Source organism: Acromyrmex echinatior, chromosome 10 (genome assembly GCF_024713525.1).
Source record: "Acromyrmex echinatior isolate Ae372 chromosome 10, ASM2471352v2, whole genome shotgun sequence".
Lineage (NCBI taxonomy): Eukaryota > Metazoa > Arthropoda > Insecta > Hymenoptera > Formicidae > Acromyrmex > Acromyrmex echinatior.
Genome location: NC_141861.1, coordinates 8,042,515 through 8,068,645, shown reverse-complemented (window position 1 = coordinate 8,068,645; position 26,131 = coordinate 8,042,515). Strand labels below are relative to the sequence as shown.

Here is a 26,131-nt window from a genome sequence, read left to right as displayed (position 1 = left end):
GATATTCAATTCGATTAATTTCTATGCTTTTTTTCAATGTTGTTAGCTTTATTTGTAAGAATCCTCAGAATTCTGAAGAAATCAATTGTGGATCTATTAGGTGTTGGAATTAATTCGTAGCGTTTTACAAGTGATGGGAAGTACTTTCATTAATGTATTTTTTAATGCTCATGTGAAATAAATAACATTCTTTCATTAAAAACGCTACGAATTAATTCCAACACCTAATACAATATTTAATTAATGATTGTAGTTTGGACTGCGTTCTATTTCATGCATGACGCACATGCTTATTTATGATTGTTAATCATCGAATGTTAAACAAAGATAAATATCATCAAAGATAATGCATCATGCGCATCATGCGTGAAACGGAACACAACTTTGCTTTACTTATACTATTTGCACTCAGCATCTTTGCTTTCTCTTTCTTCAACATCTGAATATATATTTATCCAAAATTAATATTTCATTGTAAAATTTGAAATATTTCAAAAATTTTTCGTGAATTATTTCTAAAATATAAATATATCCAGGAAATTTTTAAAATATCTTTTTCTTACAATATTTGTACATTTCTTAAGTATTTTTGTAAACCATTTTAATGTAATAATTAAATTTACAAATGTTTACAAAATATTTCGAAAAATAATTCACATGAATATTTTCTATTGTGTTGGCAGGCTTGTTCTTTTTAACAGAACTTTTTGCACGATTCACCTTCAGTATATGAAAAGAAAAAGAAAACGATAAAACATGAACTGTACAAAACAACTAAAAAATTCAGTTAAAAAGAACAATCCTTTTGATTTGGATATTTGATACTTTTTCCGCGCGAGGCCTCTCGGCTCGCTTTGATTTTACTATACCAAGTACAGTTCCTGTACTTTATTAACCTTGCTCCCTCAGTTCCCTGTCATTGTTATCCATATTGTGATTACTGTCATTCATCTGAAGAAATAACGGTCGAACAACGGAGTCGAGACGAATCGAGGCAGAGTGCAAAGTACGGGCGAACTGTCATGTTACGTTTCTGTGATACAATGAGTAACGGAAAGTTGTGTAACGTTTTCGCGCGGTAGAAGCATCCGCGTCTCATTCCCGTTCGCTCCAGTTCGCTCGTTTCGTCAACACCGGTACCACCATGGCCTGGCTCGGCACGATCGCAAACAACGTTCTGCGGAACATCGTCTTCTCGGACACACCACCGAACGTCGTCCAGGAGGTGCGGCCGGACCAATACAGCAATCGGCATATACACTCCCGTGAGGACGGCATTGTTCTCTACGGCCCTGGCGGTAAGAATCAGGATAAATACGAAATTGTCCTGCACAGGCCATGCACGGAGACCTTACATCAAGCATACAGGTATATCTTATTATTGATTTATTATTTTTACATGAAAGAATATTGTGTAATATTGTGTAATTATAAGAATATTGTGTGTGTATGTGTGTGTGTGTTTTATTTATTTTGTAAATTATATGAAATATATAAATAACTACACACAGAAAAATATCATACACATTTTTACACACAAAAAAATTTTTTTTAGAGTTTATCCTGAAAATATGATAGTCGTGGGACATCATTGTATTTTGAAGAATTTTTATGTAAATCTCTCTCATTCATTAATAAAACTACAATAAAATATAAAATAAATTTGATTAATTTTACTGAAGTGTACGATAAAAATCTTTAAAATATTGTATTGTACCACAACTACCATATTTTTAGGGTAAATTTTAAAAGAAAATTCTCTCTACTGCTAAGAAAAGTGATTGAATATTCATTGTCAGTTACCTTTTTTTCTTTCTAGTAATGATTATCTTTAACAAAGAATATTTTCTTGATAATAGTCTTAAAATATGTTCATTATAAATTTTAAAAAACTTTATTGTATTCAAAACAAGAAATTTACTTTTGAAGGATATGAATTTTATTGAAGTTACTTTATAATAAGCAAATCTTGAATTTATTTTTAGTATCTTGATTGAAATATATAATTGCTTATTAGGACTCTGAATATATTTTGAATAAATTTGATGTTTGTATAAATTTGATGAACTTGTAATAGACTTGGCGGATATATGACAAATTTTTTTAAAAATTTGAAAAACAGGTAAATTATATTTAACTACATTACGTATTATTTTTCTATACATAATTGTAATTATTGTTTTCTTGGAAGCAGTCACATTGCCATTTAAGTTGATAATGCTCATAAAAACAATGTTTGTCTTAAATTTATTTACTGATGTATGCAGAATGTTTGTATTTTATATTATCTACCATTTTTCTATTGATTTTTATTAAATTTTCAAAACTTTGATATCTTCTTGACTTTTCAATATTTTTTTTTCAGTCTGTTTCGATCAGAAACTCTAGATGGTGCAGAGACAAGATTCTTAATATATAAAGACAAAGTCCCTGTACTTGTGCAGATAGTACGTGAGGTAATGTTTCTTCATATTTTGTTTATGTCTATATACAGTGTATTTTAAAGAAATGATATTCCCATATTATACATTTATCTTCCATACACAATTTAAAAATGATTTGTTATTAAATAAAATTTTTATATGTATAATTGATAACACTTAATCTTATTTTTTTCTCTAAGATGTGCCATGTTGGAAAAATTCAAAAACTTTGCGACACTCTGGTAGAACACCCCACATGGACTCTAGCACATTTAGCAGCCTACTTTGCCCTCCACGATGCATTCATGCACGCGATTGTCAACAGTCAACTCAACAGCGGGGACTCAGAGACTGGTATTTCGCCCCTGCAAGTCGCCGTACAAACTAATAATTTGCGCACCGTCGAGATGCTGATAGCAGCGAAGAGTTCGCTGGAACATTTGGATCATAATGCGAACACGGTTTATCATTACGCAGCCACATCCACCAAAGAGATCATTCTTGCTCTCGGCTCGGGTCTTCCAAACAGTTTGAACAGTCGTAACAGCAACGGTCACACTCCCATGCATGTCGCTTGCCTGAACGATAAACCCGAATGCGTAAAAGCGCTCCTGCTGATCGGTGCGGATGTAAACATATCTGCTTCTGAGGGTCAGCCCTCCAGTCCCGGTTATGTTGGAGATTTTTTACACAACAAGCCGAACGTGCTTCACGCAGAGGACATGAAATTCGGCGGCACACCATTGCACTGGTCACGTAGTCGCGAAGTGATTACGGCGCTGATCGACACCAACTGCGACATCGACGCGCTTAACTTCGACGGACGTACTGCTCTGCATGTAATGGTGATGCGCAAACGACTGCCTTGTGTGATCGCTTTGCTGAGTCATATGGCGTCTGTCAACATTGTCGATAACGATGGTAATACGCCGCTGCATCTTGCAGTGGAGGCAGAGACACCGGCCATCGTACAGGCGCTTATCGGCTTCGGCTCTGATGTCGACGCACGAAACTGGAAGGCGGAAACGCCTAGGCACAAGGCGAACGTTGATACTACCGAAGGTAACAAGATAATCTACCTACTGGATGCGGTAGGCGCGCAAAGATGTCCATCGGAGATGAAAGATTGTCATCTCGGCTGCAAACATGACGAGAACTACACCGGTATCGCACCGTCGGAACCGCCACAGTATGTACCGCGCACGATTCTCGATCAGATGCTTCACGTATCAGGCATGGAGAAAATGGCCGAGCATGGAAACCATAAACAGATCAAGGGCGGTAGATTACTTTGTCTCGATGGTGGCGGTATTCGGGGATTGGTGCTCATACAGACGCTGCTGGAGATTGAATCGGTGCTGCGCAAACCCGTGGTGCAGTGCTTTGATTGGATAGCCGGCACGTCTACCGGCGGTATCCTGGCGCTCGGCCTCGCCGCGGGTAAGTCCTTACGGGAATGTCAAGCTCTGTACTTTCGTATCAAGGAGAACGCTTTCGTGGGCTCGCGACCTTACAATAGCGAGGGTTTGGAGAAGGTGTTGAAAGAATGCCTCGGCGCCCACACCGTCATGGCGGATATCCAGAAACCAAAAATAATGATCACGGGCGTACTCGCTGATCGTAAGCCCGTGGATCTTCATCTATTCCGCAATTACGAGGCGCCTAGTATAATTTTGAAGTTGCCGGAGAACGGAATGTTCAAATCGACATTATCGCCACAAGAGCAGTTACTTTGGAAAGCGGCGAGGGCTACCGGCGCGGCGCCATCATATTTCCGGGCGTTTGGCCGGTTCCTGGATGGCGGTCTGATCGCTAACAATCCTACCCTGGATGCCATGACGGAGATCCACGAGTACAATTTAGCGCTGAAGGCTACTAATCGCGAGAATGAGGTGATACCGCTATCGTTAGTGATCTCTCTCGGCACGGGACTCATACCGACTACGTATACCTTGAATGAGATTGACGTTTTCCGGCCAGAGAGTCTCTGGGACACCGCCAAGCTCGCGTTCGGTATTTCTGCGTTGGGTACGCTGTTGGTCGATCAGGCGACAGCTAGTGATGGCCGCGTGGTCGATCGCGCTCGCACCTGGTGCTCCATGATCGGCGTACCATACTACAGATTCAATCCGCAGCTGTCGACGGAAGTTGCTATGGACGAGAAGAGTGACGAAATACTGGTGCATATGATCTGGAACGCGAAGGCGTTTATGCACGCGAATCGAAACGTGGTGCAGGAGTTAGCAACTATTATTGGACGCGACTCCAGTTTAGAAAAGGATTAAGGAGAAAGATTAAGGAGTATCATCTATCGTCGAAAAAAGTACCTGGTTGCGGAATCGTCTCACGCGCACATACACATTCACGTTCGGTGTAATTATTGACGATTTACCGCTTGGTTAATGATTATATAATTAGCCTAGCAATTATATCGTTACGTAGCATGTATTATAGTTACTTCTTCATCGGTACTTGCCGCCCAATGTGTCGACAAATGTGATATTAGATTGCCTTTTTTCCGCCCGCTCACATGTAAACACGATTTGTGTGAGGCGCATGCATATTTCCTCTTTTCTTTCTTTTCACAATTTTAACTCAATTGCGGTTAAATTTTTCTCCTAGTCAAACTAGCCATTTTGTGGGATTTTAATTAATATATACACATTAATATATACATTATTATAATTTTTTATGTAATTTATGAATCTGCTCGTAAATTCTGTGTTTAAAATGTTTTCTATTGTTTTTCTTTTTTTTTGCAAATAGTCTCGAAAAACTCAAACATTACATATTGAATTTTTAAACTCAAGAGTGCTTAGATAGATTTGTTTTATTTGTGTCAGAGAGTTTACAGAAAAGAATAAATTAAAAAAAAAGAATTACAAAGCGATCGAACAATATATCTCGCTTTGTAAAATGAAATTTACCAATTTAATGTTATCAATTTATTGTTAAGTACAACAATCGCGTTTAAGTACTTTACAAAGTTTCATTAAGCGCACGATATCCGATTGAATTAAATCTCGCTGGATCCTAACGATCGTCTACGCTTGAAGTTTACCAAGCGCACACACATATTCACACACATACATACGCACGTCATTGCAAAATTCTTGCATAATAGAGACTCGAGTGAAACACGATTCGCAGTCAGAGGAGAGGATGACACGAACTTGCTTTTATTTATCAGAAACATTGTCTCGACCAATTTCATAGAAAAAATAATTTCCTATTCGATTGGTAGATAACGATTTCATTTTATTCGACGTGCCCCGTGTAATCTCATTGTGAAAATCCTTGTGAATATCTTCAAGAATTGTCTCGTGTCGCCTCCCATCTTCTGCTTACAATCTATCGGGGTCCCATGTAATACGGCGGTTGCGTCATGGACGCTGATATATAAGGGTAAAAAGAGGGATGCGTTGACACACTCTGCGGCTGGTAGTCGTTCTCTTCGCCGTGCACGGTGTACCCCTCCGCGGTAGGGTAGTATTGTCCATGTACACAGGTGTAGGACGCCTTTGCAGCGGCTGCGGCCACGGCCGCGCCGCTACTCATCTCCGCGGAGTACTTGAGACCATCCGGATATCCCTTGGCTTCCGGGTACTTGGGCAGATCATAAGGTTTGGCCTGCAGATCCGGATACTTGGTCGCCGCCGACTCATGATGATGGTATTTAGTACCGACCATCTCGTGGTGATACTTGGTGCCGGTCATCTCGTGATGGTACTTGGCTACTTCGTGGCATTTTGCTTCAGCGTAGCTTCTGGCTGTCGTCTCATATGTCGATTTGTTAGAATGATCGACTGCAGGATACTTGGCGACTGTCTCGTTGACCCAGACCGGTCGAGCTAAGTCATAAGCGCTAGATTTCGGTTCGTGATAGGCCGTCGGTCGCTCGTACGCCTTCACACCAGCGTCCGGGTATAAACGAGCATAGGTGCAATCCGAGGAACTGGCCGAGGAGTCGAGGGAGGTCCCTGGTGATGGAAGTCCTCCCCTGTGCACGATAATACCCATCTGATCGTCCGATTTCGGCTTCCTGCGACGAGGTTGATACTACGAACGATCACATTGTGTTTGAATTAGTCATCTCAAGATAGGTCTCGCTGGAATCATATTGCGTTACGTAAGTAGTGAAATATTGTGTATAAATTCTTTTTTTGTGCTGTATATTGAATATTGAAATATTTTGTGTAATTTTCTGATGTATCTCGATATGATTGCAGTGAAGAATTAATGAATTTAATTTTAAAGAATACATGCCTTTTTATTTAATATCCTGCTCTGAAATCTGTTAAATAATCCATAAATAAATTAACATTGTAATTTAGTAAATGGATACAAAAATAATGACGTGTAACAAATTTACATAAAAATATTTCAAGGTTGTTTTGTGTTTTGTCTCGGTCTATTGTATTCTACTTATCGCGTTTTTCTTTTTATTCCATTTTACATTTAATGTTATATATTTTAATTCAGGTCATGCCCTTTAGGCATCCTTTTATATATATAATTTTGTCTTTCACGCACATATCTACATATCTTGTTATTAATAAACCTTGTATAATCATAATAAAGTTATTGTTATTACAAAATCTACGAAATTACATGATCAGATAAATTAAACGAATTAGATTAATCCTTAAATTGTTATCTGATCTTTTTTACATAAATGATCATCTGAAGTATGTGGTGTATTTTTATTTTTTAATTAAAATTATTATTTCTAATAACATTATATAAATATATATTATTAATTGTTTTTGGATTTATTTGAGAAAAATATAGATACAAATTTAAAAAATTTTATAATTAAAAAAAAATCAAACAAATATTAAATAGAATAACTATGTTAAGTAACTTTATTATGACAGTATTTCTAAAAAAGTTAAGATTTTTAAAAAATTAATATAACGCTTTTAAACAATAATTTAAAAAAAAATAATATTTTACAATTCATATTTTTTCACCACTGACAATGAGATAAAAATGCTGAGACAAGTAATTTTTTCTTTTTTCAACAAAGCTGCATTGTTAATCAATCTTTAATCTAATTTAAGTCGCCATTTCTGCTCAGTATGTCATTATTTTATACTAAAACAATGATTAAATTTGATACTATATATGAGTGTCAATTTAACACTCTATAGTGTCAAGTTTAATCATTGTTTTAGCACAAAATAATGATAGATTGAGTAAGAGCGGTAGGAGCAGCGACTTAAATTAGATTAAACATGACACTATAAATTTAACAATGTGCTTGAAACCGCTCCGCTTTTTCCGCATCCCGTTCACCGCGTCTCGTCATCGCTGCTCGACTTTCTCGCCTCGCCTGGAGCGGCGACACGGATGGTTTCATCGTAGTAAATTCATTTCCCCTTCTCGTAAATCATCGCCGACGCGCGGCGCGATGGGATTCAAATCGCTCGGGTGATCGAGCCTCGATTAACCACTCGAGCACTCAGAGAGACGAATGCGCGTTTTGCATGCGCTAATTCGTTCCGCCATCGCGAATCGGGCCGCTCGATCGCGAACCGGCCGTGCGATTTCGTAACGCACGAGATACATTCCTCATATTATTCCTAATGATGCGCGATTAAGATGCGAATGCGTAATTCCGCCGCGACTGTATGTCGTCAATTCGGTTAATTCGGCGGTCATTTACCTTGTAATGCGGATGCTGTTTCTTGTGTGCGTTCCGCAGTCTCTCGGCTTCCTCGATGAACGGCTGCTTCTCGCCGTCGCTCAGGATCCTGCAACAAAATACAATTCGCAATCTCCGGTATTGCTACTTAATGCAAGAAATATGTACCTGCTTAAATCAAACTTTATGCATGGAAAAGACAGTTTTGCTGAAGAGTATACATATCTAAAAATTTAGCTATTAGAATTTCTTGAGACCGTAAATGTGATTACACAACAAGTAAGAAATAAAGCTTTTAATGATCAAGTTGAATCTTAGGTGTTTATACAAGATAATTTGATATGAATTTATGTACTATATATGTAGTTATTTAAACTGCGCGCTGAAATGATTTTTCGATCTTGAAACGCAACTGAATTACTGTAATAATATTATAAATTAAATTGACTAACAATTTAATACTCTGCGATGCTCAGAAGCATCTTAGAAAGATTTTAATGATACTGAATAAAATAAAATTTAGTTAGATACCGATCTCAAAATAATTATTTCAATTTTTTGCAACATTACTTATCATGCTTGAGATTGCTATACATAATTATTTTGATAATTTGACAAAATAATTTTGAAATTTATATCTATAGCTAAATTTATAAATACTTGAGCCAAATTATTCTTTCCGTGCGGAATAGATAAATCGGTTTGATAAAAAAAAAAAAAAACCATTATCAATATTTCTTCGTTTCTTCTATTTTTAGAAAAACTTCATTCTTTAGACGATCTATGGATTAGAATAATTAATGCGATTTAAAGTATTATTGTAAATGCAAAACATATTCATAGAACTTTAAAATCATATCCCAATTTATATACAGTGACGATGAGACATATTGAGAAGCAATAATACGAGAAGAATAAATTAATGCACATATAAAATTGAAGTACATTCTTTCACTTACTCCTTTTATAGATTAACCTTATCACAAATACACAGAACGAAAGTTATGATAATTTAAAGCTACACAAAGATCTTGAAATCACCCTGTAACAAAATGCAAACTGCGACTTGATTTCTTTAACAATTATATTAGGTGTTGGAATTAATTCGTAGCGTTTTTTAATGAAAGAATGTTATTTATTTCACATGAGCATTAAAAAATACATTAATGAAAGTACTTCCCATCACTTATAAAACGCTACGAATTAATTCCAACACCTAATACATGTATCTACCTACAGTCTGATTAAATCTAGATTACCTCCACAATTTTCCCAGCGTCTTCGACAACTCGGCGTTGTGCAACTGTGGATATTGATCGGCTAATCTTCGTCTTGCCGCCTGTGCCCACACCATGAAGGCGTTCATCGGGCGCTTCACGTGGGCGCTTCTTCGTCCGCCGGCACGCGAAGTCACCGGAAGTAACGTCCAATCGTAACCTGCAAATATACAGTATATAATGAGACTCGTAATCTATATATGTACAATTTCCGAAATCTTTAGAAGAAACAAATTACAAGGTGCGTATCATCTTCCGTCTTTCTAGAAAAAAATTCACTTTATATATCAAATTCGATAAATTTATTTATGACTTAACTTAAATTTAATAACTTAAATTTATTTATAACTTAGTATAAGATTCAATAAATATTCGAATTTTAGAAGTATCTTCAATATTTTATGAAGCGATGAGGAAAAAAATACCATTAAATAAAATCGAGTCCTTCTTCATTGATTATCGAAAGATTATTTAAGATTCAATACTATTGAATTTTAATATATTGAATTTCAACATATAATATTATGATTTATCGTTATAATATCTGCATCCGAATTAATTAAAATCAGTTTGTCCGGACATATTTTATTTTATCGCAAGGAAAGCAACTACAAAAAGTACGTTATAAACGGCACGTGATAACGGAAATTTGTTTGGCTCGTGTATCTTGCACAGGCACCGGAAGTCCTGTCCGCGGAATTGGATTGTAAAGGAATACGAGATAAAACTACACCTGTATCCTCGTGGCTCGTGCGACCGATTCGACCAACATTTGTTAGCGCTGTCGGTCTCTCTTCCCTTCTTCTGTCTCTTTTTTATTTAACTTCTTTACACGATAGGACTTTTACGACCTGGAAATCGTACAAAGAGATAGATAGAGAGAGAGAGAGAGAGAGAGAGAGAGAGAGAGAGAGAGAGAGAGAACAAGCAACATACTCTTTTATTGTTCTCTCGTAATTCTTTCGCATTAAGAAACTAATTATTATTATTATTCGTCAGTCGTTTTCTCTCAAACGCAAATAGCTAACTGAAATCTTGGATCATCGCATGGATCAACTCGGGATTTCATATTTTCAGTAAAGAAAACTTCCATCTCTTATTCAGAAAACAATCATAAGCGTTAATCTTTCTCACGTGAGAAAAATTAAAAAATAAAAAATAGCTTGTACTGATTTTGTGAAAATACCGAGTTCTTTTTCTAATTAGAATTGAACATCAATTTTAGCTAGAAAAAAATATTTAAGGCGTTGAATAATTTTCTACTTTGCACAGCTTACATTTCTCGTGTCATATTTTACATTTAGAAAATTCGGTTGAATTAAATTGGAGGCATAACATATCAGTAGATATGATAGGATCGAAGTTTATATATTACGAAGCAACCCTACTTATGTGGTCGAGACATTAAGTGATGTAAGTGTTCCGGATTACCGAAAATTCCGCGCCGCTTAATAAGGATTCGGCTCCGGATGTGGATTCCTACATTTCACTTCGTGGGAAACGAGCTCGTAGCAAGCCTGAGGTCGTAAAACCTTGTCTCCCTTCAAACAAATGTATACCGACTTATGTAAATCTGTCTTGTGCTCTCACCGTGGTCTCCTAAATCTTAATTCCCCAGTCCGAAAGAGCGCAGTCTGGCTCAAATTGGTGGAGGCAGATCCAAAGGAATGAGGAAGAGCTTGGGATGCAAGGCGGTAATTAGGCCAGTTCGGAAATTGCGTAATATCCCGTGTATGTAAGATTGATGAAATTGACTTTAAAGCTAGCAATTAAACTCTTGTCTTACAACATATCCATTTCTCCACACGACTGAAAATTACTTATGTCCCTTTCTAATGTCAATTAATTTTAATCTCGGTTATTATTTATTTTTTATTTCTACTTCTAAGAATTAGAAAAAGACAAGATAAAGGCTAAATTAAAGCGAGATTAAAGTTAATATATGTTGATAGAAATGACCCTTATGAACAGCATTCATACATGAATAGACATAATATTATCCATCCTTATTTTAAGATCGTCTTAAGTAATGTTTTAAAATAATAAATCGTCTTAAGTAATGTTTTAATACAACTCTTTGATTAGCTTATAACATATCAAGATTATACTTAAGATAGTCTCAAGTATAAGAATCTAGAAGACTATGAAAAATAGCTTAAGTCTATTTCTATACTAATGTAAATTAACTTTAATCTCGGTTTAATTTATCCTTCATCCTCTCTTAATTCTTGGAACTAAAAAAAGATAAAAAAAATTAGTTAAACCAAGATTAAAATTAATCTACATTGGTAGAAATTAGAGATACATTCAGAATAAGGAACCATCTCTCGCTTGTTATTTTATGTAAAAATTAACAAAGATTTTAAAAAATTTATTCTTAATGAGGAATGAATTTACATAATATTGAGTATTTAATAGAGAGATAATTTTGTTTAGTCCCAATATATCTTTTATTTATTTTAACAAAATTAATATCATTATATGTCAGAAAAAGATAAAAAAAAAGAAGAGAGCATTACACGTGCAAGAATTAAAAATATGAGGTTGAGAAAAAAGCTTAAATCTCAATTTAACTACATTGAACTGTTTTCGTGTTTTTAATCACCATTAAGCACTCAGGAATCGAGTCAACGAGGGTGGATGAGAGAAAGAGGATATGGGCGAGACCAGGGGAAAGACGGGGCACGTGACGAAGCGTCAACCCGGGGTTTGGGAGGCTGGTGGGAGCTAATTACCGTGGGTCCATGGTCCACTGGCGCGGCACTTGTGTCGGTGCCTTTCAACATCTGGGGGAGGTCCTTCGTTAACGCCTGCGCCGATAGCCGCGGCCGAAATACAATTTTACACGGAAACGCGGAAGGGCTTTGCGAGGAACGCGACGGGAATAGAGAAAATTTCGCGCGAATCGAGTGTACGTGGTAAATTGGGCGTACGAAAGACATCAGTCCTTAGGAAAGACGGTCCCTTTTTTTAGGCTTAACTGACTATGTAGATTGTAGGTGAACCCCTTCAGTCGCTGGAGCGACTTACATAGAAGGGCAAAAAGAAATATTTTTCTTTGCACTCCATGTCTCTTTAATAAAGGACTTCGCACTAAAGTTTTATACGGAAAATTAAGTCTCGGTGAAATAAGTTATAAATGGAAAGTTTAAAGGGCGAATGAGAGAATGTCAGAATATAAAACATATTTTTTAAACTATCATAAATATGTATATATCGAATATGTATATTGTTTCTTAGACATGAAAAAAATTATAATTAGAATTAAAAATAAATTACATAATTGAATTATCCTTACGTGCGAGTACAAAATTAAAAATCGCATATGCAAAAATATATTATAACAATATGGAAAAAAGAGAATTTTTAATCAAATATGAATGTATGTTACTTACAATACAGATTGAAAAAATAAAGTGACTACATCCTGTGCTTCCACGTAAGAAGCAAGTTTGTGAAAATTGGTAAATATTATCAATTTATACTTCTCTCATATGCCTGTGGCATGCACACTGGTTGTACACAATTCATATGAGACCTACAGTTTAACATCAATTGTTCAAACGACGAAATTTTGAGAACGAGTGTGGTAGAATAGACAGCGCACTGGTCTGCTAAAAATCCCGGGTTCGATTCTCGGTAAAATCCGAAACATTTTCTTCATACACTCGTTCTGCTGTCAGAAGGAAGTGGCAACCTACTGAGAGTATCCTTGCCATGCAAGGAACACTTCCCTAAACAAAAACTTGATCATTGTTCGACGAAACTGTTCTATATGATCTGTGTACAACCAACAGCGTGCGCGCCAACAAATATATGATATGAGAGAAGTCACCACGCTTGGACACGAGCAACAGGATTAAAGAGAGAGATGATGGATGTTTTACATTCGTTACCTTTGTGGCAGGAACCACACAAAGCTTCGGCAACTGTGTGGGCGTTTCATTAATATTCGCAAACGTTGCTTCACTTTGTTCAATATATTTCTTTTCCATAAAGTGATCTTGCAAATCAGATAACATCGCTTTGTGGACTAAAAAGAAATATATAATATTGAAGGAATTGAAGCAGCGTTTGCAAATATTAATGAAGCGAAAGTTGCCGAAGTTTTGTGTAATCTCTGCCACAAAGGTCATGAATGTAAAACATCCATTATCTATCTTTTTAGGTTTCCATTTATTATTTTTTAGTAATTCCACATATTACAACGAAATCGAAATTTTTTGATATAAAAATCTAGAAAAAAACTATGAAATTAATAAAAGCTAAATATGATGACCTATCTATACAATAAAATAATAAATAACCGTGGCATGCAGGTGTCAAGCGTAATTGTTGAGCAAATAAGCCTTTTCTATATCACATAATAAAACATTTATTAAAGTCATCAATTATAAATTGATTACATATTTCTTTTTTGTTTTGAGCCTCCTCAGATCATAAGCAAATACATATCTTAATTGAGAAGGCCGTGAAGGATCATGACGAGTTATTATCAATTTTCAAAATCAAAATATCGCTCACAAGCGATTGATCAACCACATAGCAAAGATTTCATGATGTGCTGAGAATTACATGATTAAACGACGCGTACGGAAAATAACGAAAGGGATAACCACTTAATATAATCGTGGGACAGAATCCTCGAAATCATTATGAAATTCATATGAAATCTCTATGATAATCCGATAATTATATATGCAATCACGAGAAATCATTGTATTATATTAAATAAAATCGTATATTTTTTACCAAATGATTTCATATGTAGTGAAAAAAATTATTTGTAGTCAGATGAAATTATGTAATTGGGATATTATTTCAAAACTAAGGTGGTTACCCCCTTGGAAAAGAAGAATGATAAAAGCTGAGAAAATCTTAAATGTCACGCAAAGAACTTTAAATTTTTGATTAATATATTACTCAATAACGACGCTCGTACCCGTTAGAATTTATTTTTTACATTTATAATCGTCTGAAATATGTATTCAAAAAACGATTCCAAAAACATTCAGAGAATATTTGTAGCCTATTCTCATTGTTCACTGTCCCTCTTGTTCCGGATAATTAGAAAAATTCATTCAATTTAATAATAAAGACATAAGAGTTTTCTTTTATAGCTTTTTTTAGGATTAATAAGTTACATGAATTCAACAAAGCCTATAAGGATCCTCGACCACATCTCAAAGAATAATGTATTGAGTTGGCCGAAAAGTAATTGCATTTTTTTCCAATAGTTGGCAATACATCTCTTACAATATAATTAACTTCATTTTAAACGGCAATTTATATTCTGATAAGTTATTTTTCAAGCTTGTTTTAGAAAGAAACGCCTAGAAATTAATCGGGATCAAATTTTCCACATAATTATTAATTTTCTGTATAGGTACTTAACAGTACGATGTCCTTTAATAAAGTAGATAAAGATCTGTCTTACAAGTAAAACTTAGAAAACAACGTTATGTTCGTCTAAAGATGGTTACATTCGTCTAAAAGATAAAGCGGGGTTAGCAGTACAACGAGGCTTTATTTCAAAGCGACGTTGACATATTTGTTATTGGTGAATTAATCGATCTCTGGCATCAAATACAGTCTTATACCCGGCGATTAAATGATAAATCCTAAATCGCGAAATTGAGAGAGCCGTTCGCCAGATCGCACCTAATTTTAGGCTGTTCCTCCACCCTCCACCCTCGTTTCGATTTAACGTAACGACTAATTAGCGTAACGACTTGGTGAATCGGCAGATCGGACCAAGTGACCAAGAACTCGCTCATTTTTTTTTTTTTCAGGATCCTGAATGGCTTTTGAGTTGCGAGATCAGGGCCGTAGTTAGCGCGCCCGTGCTACAATAGGCGGGTTGTGCGGTCTGGTGAATGAACCGGTGTGCTCGGCCGTCAATGGCGACCTGTCGTCTGACTCTTGCTACATTAACTCCTTTACAAATCCGCCTGTTACAAATCCTACCGCTTTTAACGAGGCCCTCTTAAACGCTTCGACACCTTGTCCCATCGATGTTTGATATCGTTACGCGATTTGTCGCCACGTGCCCGACGATCCTCGATTCGTGCTGCACTGTTCGATCTTGTGATGCGACGAGTATTCGCGCGATACCAACGTGAAACAATCGGCGAAACGAGTGCATTTAGAATCGTGTGAGATGAGACAATTAAAATTTAACCCTCCGCTGGTTTAACCCTCCGAATTAGAATTTTTAACACTAGAAAGACCGAGACATAGCCAATTTGGCTCCTTGCGAAATTCAAACTGCTATAACTTTTTTCAACTTTGCTTCCACGTGATATCCTTTTATGACTTTTCATCATCTTTCATATTCTTAATTTCAGTAAAAAAAATTCTCAATTATATACATAAAATGATTGAATTTTTACTACTATTTACTTATAGAAGGATCGAGACAACCAATTTGGCTTCTTACAAAGTTCAAACTGCTATAATTTTTTCCAACTTTGTTTCTATGGATATCCTTTTGTGATTTTCCATCTCATTTGTAAATAATAAATGTAAATAAATTTTAATAGTAAAAATTTCATAGTAAAAAATTTTTCAATTACACATATAGCTGAGACAATAAACAATATATACGCCAAATAAAAAGATGTAGGATATTACATTCTTCTATAATAATAGTAAAAATTCGTTAAAGCTTTGACAAGTGTATACTAGAATTTAAAAAAATTTTTATATCAAAATACAATCAAAAATTTGCTTCATTTCTCAAAGATCCTGACGGAAGAGTTAAAATTCACGCTGGTGATGAAAGATTAAATAAGGTTAAATGAAAAGTCTTTAATTTACGTTAACAGCTCTGATGATTCTTGATGACCAATGCTCAAAATTTTTTGAAACGATTGTAGAAAGTAATTTATCTGATATGAAATTTTGAATACCATAAACATTATAATTACATAACAATGTAAAGTAAAAAATTAGTACTAATTAATATACAACTACAAAGTCTCATTTAATACATAGAAAGAAAGGTTTTGCTAAAGGTTTATCTAAAATTTTAAGTAGATATAGAAAATAATTTTTGGATTATAATCTAAATAATTACATAAAGCGCTTAAATGTTGATGAACTACTGAAAAATAATGCTAATATTCTATCAACCAGTTTAAGCATAATTATTTTAATGTTTCAAACAAAATTAAATTAATTTTCAGATTTGTATTTAGCTAAATTTTTACATTATACTTCAGCAAAATACCTTCCTTTTTTTAATCATTATATAACATTTTGTTATTATAATAATAAAAATTCTACGTGAATAAGACATGTAAGACAACAGCGATAAACGAAATAATTTGCGTAATTTCATAACTTTGTTGCAAAACCGAGAGACATAACTGTCCAAGACACGTCCGCGCTTCATATGACCGAGTAATTTCGACACCTGTATTTTCGTCGAGTGGACACTTTGTAGCGAAACGTATCGCTTAGCACCGGTGGATATTCAAATATTTACTCGTGATGCATACGCGGGCTTGTCTCTTCTCAAGTTATATGATAAACTATTTAGATTATACATTCCTGCGTGCGCTCAATGTTCAACGAACGACTCGCGCGTGCCATCAGTTTTTCAACTTCTACCATCGACGGATTCAAGTGTCCGTCACTCTGCTGTCGTTTCTGGCACTGTCTAATCTAACTAAACATATCTCAAATCTGATCTTAAAACGGGAGCGTGTCATGATTTGCGGCACAGCTCTCCGAGTGGATCGGTTATCATCGAAACGCACTCTCTTTAAAATCCTCTTGGAGATTTTCCTAGAAATTTCTTCATTTAATTAAAGAGTACAGTATCTGGATGAATCTGTAAAGACCGCAAAGAAAAGTTTTTATAATGAGTGGTTCGAGAAATACTAACTCTTTGATGTCACTTTGTATCACTATCTGGATATTGTGTAAAAATATAGTATAAAAATGAACACATTATATAATAAATTTTATTTTCAATCCAAATGTCAGACATTAAAGAATATAACGGTAATAAGCAAATGTATATATGTATCTTTATTAATAAAAAAATAATAGTATCCCTGGTAGAAATGCACTTTTCCCTTTATCCATTCGATTATTATCTAATATTATTGTATTTATTAATTATAGCAACATCATAGGAAATGGATAAAGTTTTATTCAGTGATTAAAGCAGTTTTCTTGGTAAAAATATGTGCAATTTGCGTACACACTTATCTCAATTATTATTTAATATTAATAAATTATTATTAATTAAAATTTTGAGTAGTCCATTTATTGTCCTGTTTTGTTTATAAATAGGTTTATATTTTGCATCTTTTATACATAGTAACCACAGATAAAGTGTTCATTTTCATTGGGGATCCTAAATTATAATTTTATTTCTCAGTTACTAGACAGAGTTAATACTTGTACAACTATCGAGTAATCGCTAAAAAATGCATGAAATTTCTACCAGGAATATAAAATAAAAGAAACCTCGAGTGAGAGTGGCGTCGAAGGGCTAATATAGTCGCGTATCTTGCATCTAGACCCCGTTAGAATAGCTAGACTTAAGAAAGGGGCGATGGCGACGCATCCACGACTCTTCCTCCTAATCCGCTACATCGACCAGACCCCATTAATCCTCGTAATTATTCGCGTCGCGATTGTCCGACATCGCGGACAGAATTAGTACGGTAGAGATATCATCCCCAGGCGATTTCCACCTGTCCGTTCGTCCGGGGTCCCGCCGGGTCTCCCCGGCGACGATTGTGCCCGTATCTCTGGCGAAACTCCGTCGTCGCGGAGACCGAGTCTCGAGTCTCGACGCGCGCCGTAAATCATGGACCCTGCGCCCCCTCCCGCAGTGATCTTTCAGATTTAATTCGGTACTAACATAATTAGCGGCGGTGGCAGGCGCGTACGCCTCGTCTCGCTCTGCTCGCAGCACCTGCCGTGCTCTCGCGAGTTTCCCCTCCCTCGGAGAAATATGTACATATAGCTGAGGATCGTTCTCGCGAGGAGACGATCCTCTCGGAGGCTATATTTCTTCGTCTCGTCCGACTCCGCTCCGCTCTTTCTCCGCCTTGTTCGTCGGGTTCCACCCCTGCTTTCCGCTTTCTACTCTCCCGAATATCGTCCGGATAAATCGGCGTACGGCCAAATGGAGAAGAGAGCGATGCCGGCTGACGACGCGGGCTTTCAGCGCCAATTACCAGTCGCCTTGCCTCCCTAAATGACTCGATAAAGACTGCAACGAAAAGGAACGAGGCGACGAGTGAACGCGCGCATTTCACGTGCTATTTCGGATGACTGATATTTTTTTCAATTTTTTGCCAATTTTCATCTGTACTTTATTTCGTCAATATCATCTAATATCGCATTTGAGTATTACTAATACATTATTTTTTGATATTTTGTAAATATTTTATTATTTTTTAACATCTCTTTTCGACAGTATGTGCCCTTTAAAAATGCACAATAAAAAGAAGAATAATATCAAAAATATTTTTATTTAAACAGATTACGTAAACTAATAGTCAATTTTTTATCAAGTGCCTATCAAAAGAGCGATATTTCGTAGTATTTGTTCTTTGTTTATTGCTATAATTTTTCTTTGTGTGTAATTGATTTAATTGCTTTTTAAAAATGATGTATATACATCTAGAAATGTATACAGTTTTCCTAGAAATTCAATTACTATTTAGTATATTATAGTATTCTCATTAGTTGTAACAGTATTGTGTAGAAAATGGAGACTTTGATCAGTGTTTTATTTTAGTGACTCTAAAGCAATTTTCTTAAAAATGTGCAACTTACGATTTACGTACATATCTGCTCAATTATTGTTTAATATTAAGATAAATTATTATTAATTAAAATACTGCATAGTCATTTATGATCCTGTTTCTATTTAATAAATAGATTTAGATTTTACGTATTTCTTGTGAGGAATAATTGCAGGCAAAGCGGAATCTTAACTGAAATCCTAAGTAATTTTACTTTTTAATCATTAGATAGAATATAACTGTTCAAAGCTCAGCAATTGCTCAAAAAATACACGAAATACCAAGGCACTCCAGGCCGAAAGTTTGGAAACACTTTTTTTTTAAATTAACATTTTGTTTATTCAAATATTCATAATATGTTTTTTAAACAGTAATTCTTTAGATTCAATTACTGTTATTAAAAAATTGTTAAAAAATTTTATTATTATAAATATTTGAGTAAGTAATCCCAATAATATGAATTTTTAAAAAGTGTTTCCAAACTTTTGGTCTAGAATATGTATATACGGAAGAAAAAAATGTTACTAAACTCTCAAATTTTGCTAGATATACATAGATCTGGAAATAATTTTATTGGACAATAAAAATTATTATATTAGAAATTAAAAAATAATAAACAATGCTACAAGAAATTTTGATATTCTAGCAGTTTGAATTTTCAATATAATTATTTTAATGATCTAATAAAATTATTTTCAGATCTTTATCTAATGTAAAAAGATTTTAGATCTTTCAGCAAAATCGTTCTTCCTGTTTAGATCTTGATCGATTGTGATTTAATTATTATTATTATATTTTCCAAGAATATTGTTCTTTATGAAACTGTCACTATACTAGTTGTTATAAATTTAAAAAAATGCATTTATGTTACATGATTATATGCTAAAATTAATTAATTTATCAAAAAGTAACTGAATTATCTCAAACAATTAATAATTAATACAAATTGAAAAAAGGAGTAATTAGCTTGGAAAATTAATATTACAATTAACAATTGTATTAATTGTAAGGTATTAAGAGTTCACTGAAGATAATTTAATGTAAACCGAAACGTTTAGATAATTTAATTTAAAAATACAATTGTTAATTATTATCAACTTACTGGACTCATTACTCCTTTTCTCAATTTTCATTAATTATTAATTTATGTTGCATGATTATATGCTAAGTTATCAAATGCATACCTTGCAGTAGCTTGCCTACAGCATCGTCCAAGGAATTATTGCTGCCATGCTCGTTACTGGAAGAGCTAGCTTTATTCTCCAATGACTCCAATGATGGCAAGCCGTTATTATTATGATGAGATTCCATTTTTATTTCCGTTAAACGCAGAAGGCACTCTCACTGATGGCTGTCGATGCCCACGATCACCAATAACTATGTTTTTCATAGATAATAAAGATTTATGAACTCAAAAACATACTGGATACACGAACGTCAAAAATATCATTTAAATAATCATCGAAAAATCAAATGGCAATTTTCAACGAGACGTAAAATGCATCTCGTGGATATCAGTCGCAGATAAGAAGGTTTCTCGGTAAGAAATCTCCGTTGCAGGAAGAGAGAGAAGCTCGATAATTAATCGAGGGTTATCATGGCGCGATTAATCGGGTCGGATAGGTCGCCAAATCTTCTTTATGGCTATTTAGTCGACCCCGCGCGACCGTATCCGTATCGAATATACTTTTTTTTTTCTTATCCTGATTGATTAAATCGATTCCCGCGAACTCGTAGATCACTCAGAGATTCACTTCGTTATCAGCTCCGGGAAATATTAAAACTGATGCGACGGATCGCGATGCGCTGAGAGAAAAGGAGGGACACGCTCTTCGGGAATCCCTCGGACTCTGCAGCTTCTCGACTTATCTTTCGTCAATGGATCCTTTCTCGAGGATTCTGCGTCCTTCTCGCGTTCGAGGTCAAGATGGCTCAAGAATCGTCGTGGGACACGCTACTTCGAGAGATGTCACATCGAGCGAGAGAAGATTCGTCCTGGCTGACCTCGAGATCATCGAGTCGTGTCATAGTTAAATCTCTTTATTGCTTCTCTCTCTCTCTCTCTCTTTCTCTCTCTCTCTTGTTATCGGTTATCGAAAGACGAGAGGTAGTGTAAACTGGGACGCCGTGTCGTCCTTTATCCGATTTCTACTTCGAGACATCGAATGGATAACCGAAGTCGGGAGACGCGACGGCGCGGCGGTACTGGCGAATCAGGTAAACTCCGATGGCCGACTGATCGGCTGAGAGGAGAGACGCGATGATGGACCCGATGGATTCAGGGAGGCGAAGAAAGCCGTCCGCACGGCTCAGCTGCACAGGTTGGTCCACGGGTTGGAAGAGGCTGAGGCGAGACGAGCGCACGTCTGGCACACGCACCGAAACCGTCGGGCGGATGGCAGACCATCCGCGGAGGCGGTTCCGTGGACCACCTACCTCTGGTGGGGGAGACACGTTAGGATCTTCCTCCTTTCTCTTTTTCACTATCCTTCACTCTCCTCTCTTTCTCTTCGTCGTCGATTTCCCGCGTCGGCCTTTAACGTATCCTGCGGTGCAATCCTGCAGCGCATCTCTGCACCGCAATTCCTCGCAAATCCCCGGCGCTCCTTTCTACGTGGAAAACCATGAAATCTGAGATTTTGTGGAATCACGAAGCCGCACCTCGTCGTCGATTATTTTTCTCTGTTTTTTTTTTCTATTTTACTAAATACTCAGAAAAGATCGTTCCTGCTTTTGAAGAATATGCAGGAAGATCGAATATATGGCAGATTCTTCAATCAACTTAAAGTCAATTTTTCTTCTTAATAATCAGAATAGCAATAATTTTTTATGTGTAAACAAAAAACTTCTTTGTGAACTATATACATATATGTTAAACTGTCAGAAAACTATTTCGGAGATATTTTAAGGAAAAATTTAAGGATGTTTTGGTTATGCAACAAAAAATATCAGCTAAAAATCAAGTAAAAAAGTCAATATTAACAAAAAATGTTTTATATAATAAAATATGCTATATACAAGAATATTTTTTGGATTTTTGTATCATTGTATTGTAATAATGTAGAACCTATAGATTAATTCATAGATAATATGCATCCGGTTTATGATATCCACTCTGCGATTTGTTCACGACGAAGCGTCGACGCCGTCGACTAATTACCGCTCGTTTGTTGTCGCAAACGTGTAGATCGTACGTGAAAAGGTCTTTGGAAAGTAGACCGCTAGTTTATTGACCGTATATATACGAATAAATGATTAATAATAATGATCCTCGAAAGATTTTTATTCATATATTAAGCGCGATTATTATTTACAGTCGGAGAACGATTTTACCAAAGTAAATAAAAATTATGCCACAAACACAGATTTAAAAATAATTATATTTAATCAAAACAATAAAATAAAACATTCACACATATACAACTATGATAATTGCTATACATGATAATTGATATATTGCAAAAAGTTGATATTCCCGTAATCAGCTTGAGCGTCTAATATAATTATTGAGATGGCCCAGTATAATTATTAGGTGTTGGAATTAATTCGTAGCGTTTTACAAGTGATGGGAAGTACTTTCATTAATGTATTTTTTAATGCTCATGTGAAATAAATAACATTCTTTCATTAAAAAACGCTACGAATTAATTCCAACACCTAATATTTTCAAATCTAGCCTAAATCTAGTCTAATTTTTATATATTTCAGCAAAATGATTTTTTGTGTATACTAAAAAAATGTGTACCAACTTTCAATAAATATTTATTAGAATAGTACCAATTAAACATTTATAACTAACACATTTACTTCTAGTAAATAAATATTTATCAATAAACAAAATGATACTTAAATCAAATTAATAGTTCTCATATCAAATAAATATCTTTATATTACCAATTAAATATTTATAATTTTAATAGTACCAATTAAACATTTATAACTAACACATTTACTTCTAGTAAATAAATATTTATCAATAAATAAAATGATACTTAAATTAAATTAATAATTCTCGTATCAAATAAATATCTTTATATTTAATAAATATTTAATTGGTACATTATTCAAACGAATGATTTATTAAAATTTAATATTTTTTTTTTATTTTTTTTAGTGCAACGACTGATAATCCTCAAATTGTGCTATCTATTTGGCAAATGTCTCGTATCTCCACCATCGATTGTATTCTCGTTAAAAATAAAGTAATTATCCATATCGCCCCAAATATTCAACGCTCTTGAAACATTTTCCTTCGGTGTGTCCTATATGTAAGTGCGCGAGAATAACGTCGCGTCGGGGCGGAATGCGAAAAAAGTGCGTGTGACAAAATAGAGCAGCGAGATCTTCACGAGGGGGAAAAAAAAAGAGAAGAGAGGAGAGCACCGAGTCCCGAAGTCGTTCCCTCTTTCCTCCGACGATCCCGAAAAGCGAGCCTAATTATACAACGAATTTAATGAATGAGTGAGCTAGCAAATACAGTGGCTCATACAAACCATGGGCGTATATAAACCACGGTCAATGCCGTGTAGCGGCTTTTGTGGAGAGATCAAAGAGAGCATCTCTTGCTCTCGCACTTTGCGGGATTAACTCGCGCTACCACTGGCGCGTGAATGCAGGCGAGTACGCGACCCTCGGGTCTCCTCACGGATTAAAGATTACGACATTCCTGTCCGGAGTACTCGCACGCCGAGAGTACATAGCGTCGTTCCAATCTGTTCCAATCTTTCGTAATTGTGCGCGAATATGAATGGCCTATGTTGAAACGCGAGCTAGACTAACACGGCGAAACTGACACGTTTAGCATTTCCCATTCAATAAGGTTAAAAGATAACAAGATGATAATTTATTCGTAAATCAACATCGGCGAAAATCTTTTTCAATTTTGCCGGAACGTTTGGAAAATAAAGAATGTAAATATCTCTTATATCTACATCTCGGTTTATTGTTAACTAAAATTACAATTATAATAAGGTTTGGAAACAATGATACATACAGTGAGAGAAAAAAATGGTTGCATGTACCATAATTTAATTATAATATTATAGTCATTTTCGGTGCTATACTTTTTAGTAGAATTATATAAACATAATTTTTATCTATTATTAACATTACAACAGTAATATAACTATAAAAATAAAGCTCCTAACCATAATTATCTTATCATGCAACATATATATAGTCACAAATATTTTTTTAGTGTAAAAAATATTTATCCTATATTTTAAATTAGATAAATAGTATAAATACGATAAAGATGTGGTGCATATAAATTGAACAATGCAAATATAAATTACATAGTAAATATATATCTAATAATTAATATATTTATAATGAAAGATCTACAGTTCATTGTCTTTACTTTTATGCCTCAATGAGAATAAAATTAATTAGAATGAAAATTAATTTGAATTGGAACCGACGATTAACGATTAACACTCTTCGTCGGTTTCTATGCTCATTTCTCGAGATTACTCGTTTGTCCGCGCACATCCTCCAAATGTCTGTCCGGACGCGCGCTCGTATTATGCACCGGCCGCGGTGCACCGGCAATGCAAATTTAGCCCGACGGGAACAATAATATTGATTTCACGAAGCCGGAATTTTGCTCTTGCCGGGATAAACATCCCGGCGCGCGCGCACGTGGCGTCAATATGCGCCTTTCCCCGATGTACGTAAGCGAGAATTCGTTTCTCTTTCTCAGGGCCGTTCTTCATCGTTTCCATTCGAGGAAACATTCGTACTTGCTTCGCATTCGTATCTCTTTATTTCGAGACGATTATTACAAATATTCGAGGCTATATCGGTATCCGAATAAAGAGTGGCATGAAATAAGAAAAAATAAAATCAGATTTTTTTTTCTTTCACTTACAATACATACAACAGTAATAAAAAAATGTAATATAAGAAATTTAATGATACTTGATTAATTAGAGATATAATTCAAAGATGTAATCTGTATCTGAAGAAAATTGTGACTTTGCACTTTTTAAGAAATGATTAAGTAAAAGCACTTATTTTAGATTTGAATAAATTGCTTCGACTTTTTTTATCCCAATTTTTCAAAAGATATATTCTTTCTAAAACTTTTAAAGTGGCTCTCACCCCGAAGAGTGAAATCTCAACTCTCATGCCCATTTCCACCAACATAGATTAACTTTAATCTCGGTTTAATTTACTTTTTGTCTTTTTCTAATCTTTTAAACTTGAAAAAGACGAAGAGTAAGTTGAACCGAGATTAAAATTAAACTACAGTGGAAACGGGCATTAAAGATTGCAAATTGAATCACTCTTTTTCAAGATTGGCTCAATTTTCACTCTTTGAAATGAGCTTTCACTCCAAAGAATTTAAAGAATTTAAATATTAATTTTTACATATTTTTATGAAAGAACAATAAGAACATTTATCTCTCACATACACAACTAGCTAGGTATACTATAAAAAAAGAATTAAGAATATAACTTTCACTTTCATTCTGTTAATCTCGATAAATATTCATTACAAATCGTTATTAATTACAGATGCAACAGAATTGGAAACGGTGAGGAAGAGGTCGTCGTTGGAAGGTCTGATGGTGGATCGGCTATATTATCGAATATACCAGCGACTCTCCTGCGCGCGGGTTGCCGCGATAAAATAATAATTCCAGCAATTCCTGGGGGTCGGGACGACGTACCGTCGGGCACTTGAAAGGATCTCGTGGGCGGGGAACGGGGGTCGATGGAGCCGGGTACCCGACACATGTAGCCCCCCGGGTGGCGAGCACCGGCGACTCGTGCACGGACCCCCAACGGAGACACGAGCCTCGAGACATTCTGCATCGTCATCATCGCGTCCTGGCAACGTCATTGCGTAGTACATGAGGCCGATAGATACACGTGTACGGGTGTACGCATGTCGGCAAACACGCACGGATGAGCACCGCGACGTCGATCCGATTTTTTTCTCCGATCGCAGTTAAATTATTTTCGCAAGAACGGCGTAACTCATCGGTCTCACTCATGCCCATTTCT

The 26,131-nt window shown here is 35.4% G+C and overlaps 2 protein-coding genes across 2 annotated transcripts; one reads left to right on the top strand and one right to left on the bottom strand.

Annotated features, from left to right (window-relative positions):
• Window positions 1-200: 200 nt before the first annotated feature.
• Window positions 201-6,682, top strand: iPLA2-VIA (calcium-independent phospholipase A2 VIA). Its single transcript, XM_011065485.2, has 3 exons — window positions 201-1,368; window positions 2,366-2,456; window positions 2,624-6,682. The coding sequence occupies exons 1-3, from the start codon at window positions 1,145-1,147 to the stop codon at window positions 4,706-4,708; spliced, it is 2,400 nt and encodes a 799-aa protein (XP_011063787.1). The 5' UTR covers window positions 201-1,144; the 3' UTR covers window positions 4,709-6,682.
• LOC105151652 (uncharacterized) lies at window positions 5,775-22,792 on the bottom strand. Its single transcript, XM_011065484.2, has 4 exons — window positions 20,305-22,792; window positions 9,330-9,507; window positions 8,092-8,179; window positions 5,775-6,482 (listed from the first exon to the last, which is right to left on the bottom strand). Exons 1-4 carry the CDS (start codon window positions 20,429-20,431, stop codon window positions 5,775-5,777), a joined length of 1,101 nt encoding a protein of 366 aa, XP_011063786.1. The 5' UTR covers window positions 20,432-22,792.
• Between the last annotated feature and the right edge of the window lie 3,339 nt (window positions 22,793-26,131).